This window comes from Littorina saxatilis, linkage group LG13, assembly GCF_037325665.1.
Source record: "Littorina saxatilis isolate snail1 linkage group LG13, US_GU_Lsax_2.0, whole genome shotgun sequence".
NCBI classification, from domain to species: Eukaryota; Metazoa; Mollusca; class Gastropoda; order Littorinimorpha; family Littorinidae; genus Littorina; species Littorina saxatilis.
In genome coordinates, this window is record NC_090257.1 from 827,673 (window position 1) to 837,200 (window position 9,528).

Sequence of the window (9,528 nt, forward strand, 5' to 3'; positions counted from 1 at the left end):
CCGATATTTCAAGAAAGTGGGGTGAACCCAGGTAGGATGGCCCAAATTTCCATTAACCCCTTCCCCTTTTGGTTCATGGAGTCCCCCATTATCATCCCTGATCATGATCTGGGTATAACAAAGAAAGATAACCCTGTGCTTGTCTCATCAATAGTAAGAGAAATAATCTCAAACAGTTACAAAGATCACCTACAAATATTTACTGACGGCTCAAAACAAAATGATGGCCAAGCCGGCTGTGCTTTTGTCATCCCTGACCTCAAAATAACTAAAAAATTCAAACTCAACCAGGATGTGTCCATTTTCACTGCAGAAATGTACGCCATCTTAAGAGCATGCCACTATATCAATGACCTCCCTCAACCCCCAACAAGAGTCGTGATTCTCTCCGACTCAAAATCAGCTCTGACTGCTCTCCAAAATGGTTCCAGAAACCGGGAAGAGCTTCAGACGGAAATATTGTTCCTCTGTCACCAGATCATTGCCTCTGGAACAGAACTGACCCTTATGTACATCCCCTCACACACAGGGATCAGAGGCAATGATATGGCTGACAGAGCAGCAAAAGAGTCTGTCACAGACCAAGCAGAATTTCATGACCTCAAATTAACAAAGACGGAAGCAAAACACAAAATGGCCAAAGTTGCCTGGCGTCACTGGGAAACAGAATTAAAAACAGAAGGCGATGCCCATGGTTGGCTTATTCTGCCCCGACAAACAAAACAAAACAGGCCTACACTCCCCACCCCCCTCCTTAAAATACTTCGCAGAATTCGCACGGATGGATGCGCTCACAAGTTCTTTCCCCGTCTCTGTGAATGTGGAAAGCTAATATCTTTTTTACACCTCTTTGACCGCTGCCAATTACTCCAACAAGATTTCCGCAACCTACACACCCTTGTCAACGAACACAAACTGAAACCCCATGAGTTTTTAGATAAACATTGCACGCTTCAATGGAAGCCAGCATACACCCTGTGTCTCTCAATACATAAGGCTGAAATAGGACATCTGTTTTGAAAACTTCATCCCCTCTCCCCCTTCCCCCTCCCCTCGACCCTCTCTCCCACCGACCCCCCCCCCCCCCCTCGCCCAACAACCAAAGCGCCTACAACACCTATCATATAGCTCTATTCAAACAAGGTTAAATCACACCGCCCTCCTCCTACCTAAACTTAAGTTCCCCATTCTGATATATCATTTTAGCAAGTTATATTTAATATTCTTATTTGGCTAATCATTTTATTTATTTTTTTGTTTATTTTTTTTTTATTATGTTTCTAGTTACGTATTTATTTACTTATTCAGCCAGTTATTTATTACATTATTTTGGCATTATCCAAAAGTCTGAAAAATATTTTACATAAATAAAAAGCAAATAAGCCTACAAAACCGCTCCACTCCAACTATATTTCGCGTACACTATGGCAACAACCACAACAAAATCTTTACTTCCATCCCCATTTTGAAAAATATCGCAACAACAGACTTCCAGATCTATAACACGATCATATGTGTTCTCTGTTTGCATGTCTGTCCAGTGTCCTGTCCCCCCATAAAGCATATCAACTCTACCTGTCCCAAGATAGGCCAATTGGTTCTAAGAGGACGTTAAAACTAATTATCATCACTCACCTTTTCTCCTTCTCACCTCTACCCACCCCCTTCCTTCTCCTCCCACCCTCCTGACCTGAACTACCCTCCGCCCGCCCCCCCCCCCCTTGTCCCCCCCTCCCCTCGTTATGGGACTCTTCGCTTGCTGACACCTGTCCTTTGTACTGGAAACTTGCATTCTCCCAGTAAGGTAATATATTGTACTACGTTGCAAGCCCCTGGAGCAATTTTATGATTAGTGCTTTTGTGAACAAGAAACAATTAACAAGTGGCTCTATCCCATCTCCCCCCCCCCCCCTTTCCCCGTCGCGATATAACCTTCGTGGTTGAAAACGACGTTAAACACCAAATAAAAGAATTGGATTGGATTGGATAAGATGTACAGTCCAGTGAGGTTACCCTCATGGAAATTCGGGCTGCTTTCTCCCCGGGGAAAGCGAGCTGCCATATATACGGCGCTACCCATATTTTTTTTTTTCCTGCATGCTTGAATTCATGTTTCCTGAGACTTAATGCCGTGTGAGATGGAATTTTTTTTTTTTTTTTACTTTATTCCAAGTCCCACGGGTATTTGATGGACATTTTTATCTATGCCTATACAATTTTGCCAGGAAAGACCCTTTTGTCAATCGTGGGATCTTTAACGTGCACACCCCAATGTAGTGTACACGAAGGGACCTCGGTTTTTTGTCTCATCCGAAAGACTAGCACTTGAACCCACCACCTAGGTTAGGAAAGGGGGGAGAAAATTGCGGCCTGACCCAGGCCTGAACACGCAACCTCTCGCTTCTGAGCGCAAGTGCGTTACCACTCGGCCACCCAGTCCCATGCTGACACCTTCCCTCCTACTCATTTCGTATCACCCCAAGTTTGTTCGTTTTACCGAAACCACTCTTCTACTCACCTTCACTCCTCAAGCCCCCTCCCCCACCACTAACCCCGACCTCTACTACTCTCCGTCCCCCTTTCGCCAGGGGCTCATCGCTTGCTGGCACCTTTACCTTCCCCTTTCGTACCTGCTAAGTGCTCCCTCCTTTTTCGGTGACAGAGGAGTTTGTCTTACTGACGACAATCGTTTCTGCTCCGAGATCGTACCTCACACTCTCTCTCTCTTGTCGTCGCTTTTCGCTTGTGGCGGTCATTTTTTCACCTGTGGATGCTTTCATTTCTCCTACTTCTTAAAGGATTTCGTGTTTGTGTTTGGACAGTTTTGAGTTCGATTGTAGAATGTGGAAGGTGATGAAGTATAGGTTGGAAGGAAGTGTTCTATACGGTACGTGGCAAGTATGTTTAGTTTAAAAAAGAAAAGAAAAAAAAGTGATAAGTGATTTGAAGAAAAGCTGATATTTATGATTTAGAGAATGTGATCAGTGATAAATCGATGGTTATCGTATTTTCCAGAGTGTAGTCTTTTCTTTGATTTCCCCTTTTCTTTTTGTATTTCTCTTGTTTCTGTCGTTTTGTCTTTTTGTCTCTGTAAACAGAAAATTAATCCTACAGTCATAATAACGCGACTTTTATTGTTTGAAGAAACCATTACAATCTGTTTGGAGGGAATGTGCATGTCGGGGTATTGTTTGAAGAAACCATTACAATCTGTTTGGAGGGAATGTGCATGTCGGGGTATTGTTCAAGTAATCAAACAGATTCGATTGAATCTACGTAATACATGCAAACATTTTCTTAAATAAAATTGCTTCTTCAACTTTTTGATAGAAATAAAAATAGTATCGACACGGTTCTGTCAGATCAACAACAAAACAAACACACTAACAAACAATATACCTAAGTACGTATTTAATGAGAATTTCTCCGTCAGTTCTTTGTGTGTGTGTGTGTGTGTTTGTGTGTTTGTGTGTTTGTGTGTGTGTGTGTGTGCGTGTTTGTGTGTGTTTGTGTGTGTGTGTGTGTGTGTGTCTGATAAAATACACTTCCTGTGTGCTTATTTCAAAAACAGAGTCACTAGTAAAAATTGACAAGGGTGTTTTCACAACATACCATTTCGAACAATGACCAGAAAGGGAAATTCTCTTTTTAATCGGAATGAATTTTCTCATTTTCTCATTGTTTTCCCTTTTTCATTTTTTTCTCAAAACGATAACTTGAAAACTTTCTTCTGCAGATTAATCTTTTGCGACACAGAGGACAAGTCGACAGGGAATCGAAGTCTACAAAGAACTAACAGAGACATTTACCTCAATTCAGAGAAGGGGAACAACCACCACCAAGAAAGTACGACACTATCCTCCGCAACCAAGGCCATGAGACAAAAGACATAAGACATTAGACATAAAGATCATTTTATTGTTCATACAATTAAACAATGGATGGACAAGTGAGATTTCTCTGCTCTTAAAAAGAACAAATATGAAAAAACTCAAAAAATAAAAACATCCGAAGTACTCTCTAACACTGGAACATCTTCCATCAAATTCTCATGGACTTCTTTCTCGTCCTAAATCTGTGTTTGTGGACCTGAGATTGTGTTGACCATTCAAAAGCAAAAACAAAACAGGACGTATACGCAGGTGACGCAGCACATGGTATGCGGTGAGGATGTAGCACGACTAAAAAATAAGGAAAGACCTTGAAATAACGTTTACATTTACTCGGTAAAATAATCTCAATTCAACCGGGTTTTTTTTGTTTTTTTTACCGGAGGGGTTACCCCTTTCTCCCTGGACACAAGGGACACAACTCGTTTGCAGTGAGGGGAAAAAAGGGATAAACAAAAAGAAAAAAAAGGTGGTCTGTTTAAAGTCATTATTCACGCAACAACACCAGGACGCAGACAGTGCAGGTTAAGCCGAGTGGACGCAAGCCTTGTCTTTCAAAACGAACAACAAAAAAGTGAATCTAAAAAACACAAATTGCATAAATTACTTCTGCTGTCTGTGCGTGATGGCACGTCTAAAAATGACGAAGCTACCGAAAGGCACCAGAAGGTGACACCATCATACTTTCCAACAAAGGCCTTCCTTCGGGAAGACGCCTTCATTTTGTTTTCCATTGGGGAAAAAAATCTATCTCCGAAAGGACAAAGCGCTTGAAGGTCTCCTACACGCAGGACAAAGGTCTTGAAGGTCTCCTACACGCAGGACAAGGGTCTTGGTCTCCTACACGCAGGACAAAGGTCTGGAAGGTCTCCTACACGCAGGACAAAGGTCTTGAAGGTCTCCTACACGCAGGACAAAGCGCTTGAAGGTCTCCTACACGCAGGACAAAGGTCTTGAAGGTCTCCTACACGCAGGACAAAGGTCTTGAAGGAGCAGACATGGAGGAGACAGAGAGCAAGGAGAACCACATACAGGAGGAGCGGGGGGAGGAGAAGGGCGGAGATGTGGAGGAGGAGAAACCGCGCTGGATTGATCTGTTTGACAGAGGATCGCATCGCCGTTGTCAGATGGAGTATCTGCGGGACAAAGAGTACGAAGAGGTAAGGTAGAATATAATGTCACACGCTTTCCTTCTTTGCCACTACTAAAGCAAACGTGTGCAAGATTGTATGTTACACGCTTTGATGCTGAAATCAATTATTTTGATCATGCATTTATTTCTGAAAATGTTTACCTTCACATACATTCAGTCACTACCTTATACACTTATTTTTTCAGTATTCATTTCAAGTGATCACGAACGTAGAAAAATGGGTATCAAAGTGTTGTTACATTTTGTTGTGCATTTTGAATAGTGTGCCAACAGGCCGTGGTCAGTCAACAAAGCTTTATCTGTGTACTTCGTGTTTGACGGAAAAAGAATAACACCAACCCCGTTCTCCTGTATATAACTGAACTAGATGATTACCCGCTTCGCCACTGAGAATATGACGAAAAGTTAGGGCGTATATTTTAGCTCATACAGTCTAGAGACATCCTGCTTGCTGCCGTGCGAGCCTAGAAAATGTTCCCTCCTTATCTTCACTGCGCTGGCTGCAAAACCCCTCCGCACGGAGGTGTTTTCAGACACACCAGACACAGGGTGTATACGGAAGTTTCTATGTATGAGTCTTATGAAGGATTGTTAGTTTATGTTTTAATGGATTGCCTTATGAAGTGTTTACGAGAAGAGGAAAGGACTTCATTTGCCTCGTGTTTTTCTTTTCTTTCTTTTTTTTGTTAGCACAAAATGTGTCTGTCCAGTTGTGTCCTGTAATATATTTACGTTATTTACATTTGCGATTTGTTTATTGCTATGGATATGTATGCATCCAGTGATTTGGGTTTTGACATAACGTTATTTTATGCTTGTCTTTTGCACCTCTTAAGCCCATTTTATCCTACATACGTGAGAGAGACACCCGTGAGATAATAATCGTTCAAATCACACGTGTGTATATCATGTAAATGAGGTCATGTCAAGCAAGTCTGGCAGGGACCTGTTTTCCACTGCTTATGATGCCAAAGTCACCGAGACAAACGTCATTATAGAAACACAAATTGCGCTCGCTAATTACCCTCGATGAATTTTTAGAACTAACACGTCACGCCACACTTTCACGGTGACGTTTCTTTGCTTTGACGTGATAGATTGCACGAGGGTTTAGAAGAGATTGAGGTTCCAAAACAAGCGTCTTCAATTTAGCTGCCTCGACTGCAGGACATTTTCAGTAAAATACACGTAAGTACAGTATGTAGGATAAACAGAATACTACATGGCTTGCTGTGTCGTACCAGATTTACACTCGTTGCTTTTTCAAATAGTGAACAGCTCGCTTTCGCTCGCAGTTCAATATTTAATATAACAACTCGTGTAAATCTGGTACGACACAGCAAGCCATGTAGTATTCTCTATATATGTTATAGGCAACTTCCCATATAATTATATCAAATATATGGAAAACAGAGACTGTTGAGAACCAAAAAAGGCCGGATTGGCGCAGAAAGAAACGAGATTTTAGCTGTTTGGGGGACATGGGAGTATGAAAAAATGGAGAAAAAAACCACGTTTTATTTCCTGTTTAATAATATATCTGTCTCACCATAAGATTCGTGCTAATTGTGGCTATGAGTTTATATTCCTTTTATGGCTGCGTTCTGGCCTGCGATGAGGGTCCTCAGTGGAATGATCACGAAATATACATTCTTTTCTGATGATAATAGGTCCTTGTGTGTGTGTGTGTCAATGGCAGTGTTTTAATTGTCTGTGGCCGTCCGCCTCGGTGCTTGTCTGCCTGCCTGTCTGTATGTCTGTCTGTCTGTCTGTCTGTCTCTTCCACCCTCTCTCTCTCTCATTCAGCTCTCTCTCTGTCTCTGTCTCTGTCTCTGTCTCTCTCTCTCTCTCTCTCTCTCTCTCTCTCTCTCTCTCTCTCTCTCTCTTACTTTTGTTAAAGGAGGAGATCGACGAGAGCGACAATCTATTTCTAAACGTTTGCCACAACGACCACAGACATAAAACGCCTATTTGTGAGAAACCACGCCCCACAGAAAGAAAACTCTGTCTTGTTTGTGTCTTGAAGACATGACACGAGACACACCATGCACTGGGAAGATACATTGCAGCAGCTGCACTCAAAGCCATACACACACACACACACACACACACACACACACACACACACACACACACACAAACACACACACACACATACACACAAACACACACACACACACTCACACACACACAAACACACACACACACACAAACCACACACACACACACATACACACACACACACACACACACACACACACACACACACACACGTTCATAACACACAGTCACACTCTTTTGACCCCATACACCCACCCCCTCCATTCTCACCCACACTCACCCACACTCACCCACACTCACCCACACTCAGGCTAACCCGACCGACCCTATTTTTTCCTGCCGACCCCAAAACTGTTTGCAAACCATACCGAGACTATAAACAAAAATATATATTAAAAAAAGCCGACCTACCGACCCTATTTTTTGGGGTCATGTTACCCTAAACCAACATATATTTTTGTTTGGCCTAAGAAAGTTGACTTAAACGCGGGCGTACGTGCCGAACCGCTATTACGACCATGTGCGCAATAGTTGTGGTTATTCCCCAGACTTACACTGTGTATTGCAACCATGTGTGAATGCACTGGGAAACATTTTTAGGTTATGATAATTCATTACCAGCCTGACCTATATTCGTGCCCCTGTCTTCGACTTGTCGTAAACAGCCATCCATAACTTTGTTACATAAATGTTACACGTAAATGGACTTCGTTACAATTGTTAATTCTCCCCGCTGTACATTAATTTGTACACAAGTTAATAGCTAGCATCCCGTTAATTAGTTACTAACATGACCTCTCCTTGTTTGTCGTAAACAGACATTTGCCACTATGTCAGATGCACGGTAAACAACAAGCGCAGTTACAAAATATGTTATTCCACCAAGGTGTACAATTAATTGTACTGAAATAGCATCCTAAGGTATACAGGCGACAGGACAGGGATGAGGTGGGCAGGGTTTGTGTTGGTTAAAAAGTAAATGTATTCGACTTGCTCCAAGACTTGAAGAAGCCAGTCCTTAGCCTAGGTTTAATTTGGCTTACGCCTACTCTATATTTAGAACAAGTGTCATTTTTATATGGTTTGTTACGTTCTATTTTATTTTGTTATTGAATTTTGTTCTCTGAATATTTGAGGTAGTCTTAATTTCGGTGAATGGAGATGATGCCCCAAGCAGACTTATTTGTTATTGAAGGATTGTGGGAGATTTTGGTCTGACTTGGAACTTTCAAAGTGACGAAAGCGGTTTCCTTATTCAAGTTATTTTGAAGCTTTATTTTAAACTATATATCATTCCCAGTTTGTTTTTTCTCTTTATTTCTGTCTTTCTACCTACCTTCATTTCTTACCTCCCTTTCTTCTTTCTTCCTTCCTTCATTTCTTACCTCCCTTTCTTCTTTCTTCCTTCCTTCATTTCTTACCTCCCTTTCTTCTCTCTTCCTTCCTTCATTTCTTACCTCCCTTTCTTCTTTCTTCCTTCCTTCATTTCTTACCTCCCTTTCTTCTTTCTTCCTTCCTTCATTTCTTACCTCCCTTTCTTCTTTCTTCCTTCCTTCAATAATTGTTGGGTTATATTTTTCGATAGAGCCCTATCATGAATATCTGTCTCTAAAAAGAAAAAAATGCCAAAATCTTACAGATTGATAAGCGCACACATTGGCAATGACACAAAGTAACATGGTTTCACTACATAAGCTAACAACTTTTGTCGAAGAAATTCCTCTGCACTTTAAACTAGACAAAATCGCAATTACTGAAAAACTGACAAAACTAAAGAAACAAAACTACCACACGCCCTTAACCATTAATCCACCACCTTTACACCACAGCCTTTATGTTTGGTCACAGAGTACGTAGTGTTGGTCATGACCCACGTGATGCAGGTAGCGGTTGTCACGTGCTCATACAGGTCATCGCTGTCTCCTCATCTCAGTCTTGACACAACCGACATGTCGTTGTAAACACAGAAAACTCCCCTATGTCCGCATGTGTCCGGCTGTAGCTGTCGCTATGTGTTAATCTGTCGGTGTCTCAAAACGTGTGTCTGTCTGTGTGTCTCTTCTTTTCTGTATATCTCTGTCGATCTGTATACACATCTCTGTCTGGCTGGCCTCACCTCTCAATGACCCTCTCTCTCTCTCTCTCTCTCTCTCTCTCTCTCTCTCTCTCTCTCTCTCTCTCTCTCTCTCTCTCTCTCTCTCTCTCTCTCTCTCTCTCTCTCTCTCTCTCTCTCTCTCTCTCTCTCCCTCTCTCTTTCCACTCTCTTTCTTTCACTCCTCTCTCAATCTTCTCTTTGTCTTATATATCTCCCCTCCCTCTCCCTCCTCCCACGTTCTCTTTTACCCCCTCCCCGTCTCTCTTTCTTTGTCTTGAGTGTTCCTCTTTTCCTCACTCAAATCTTTTCTCCTCCTCGTCCTTTTCTCC

At 42.0% G+C, this 9,528-nt stretch overlaps 1 protein-coding gene across 2 annotated transcripts in view; it reads left to right on the forward strand.

The window, feature by feature from the left end:
- Positions 1-2,672: 2,672 nt before the first annotated feature.
- LOC138946215 (uncharacterized) overlaps positions 2,673-9,528 on the forward strand; it is a 38,013-nt gene continuing 31,157 nt past the window's right edge. Inside the window, exons 1-3 of one of the 2 annotated variants that reach the window (XM_070317737.1) lie at positions 2,673-2,887; positions 3,737-4,725; positions 4,850-5,050. In XM_070317737.1, coding sequence (XP_070173838.1) covers positions 4,889-5,050 — 162 coding nt within the window. In that variant the 5' untranslated portion in view covers positions 2,673-2,887; positions 3,737-4,725; positions 4,850-4,888. Of the gene's footprint in view, positions 2,888-3,736; positions 5,051-9,528 lie in introns of both variants that reach the window. The other variant, XM_070317736.1, reaches the window with a different exon arrangement.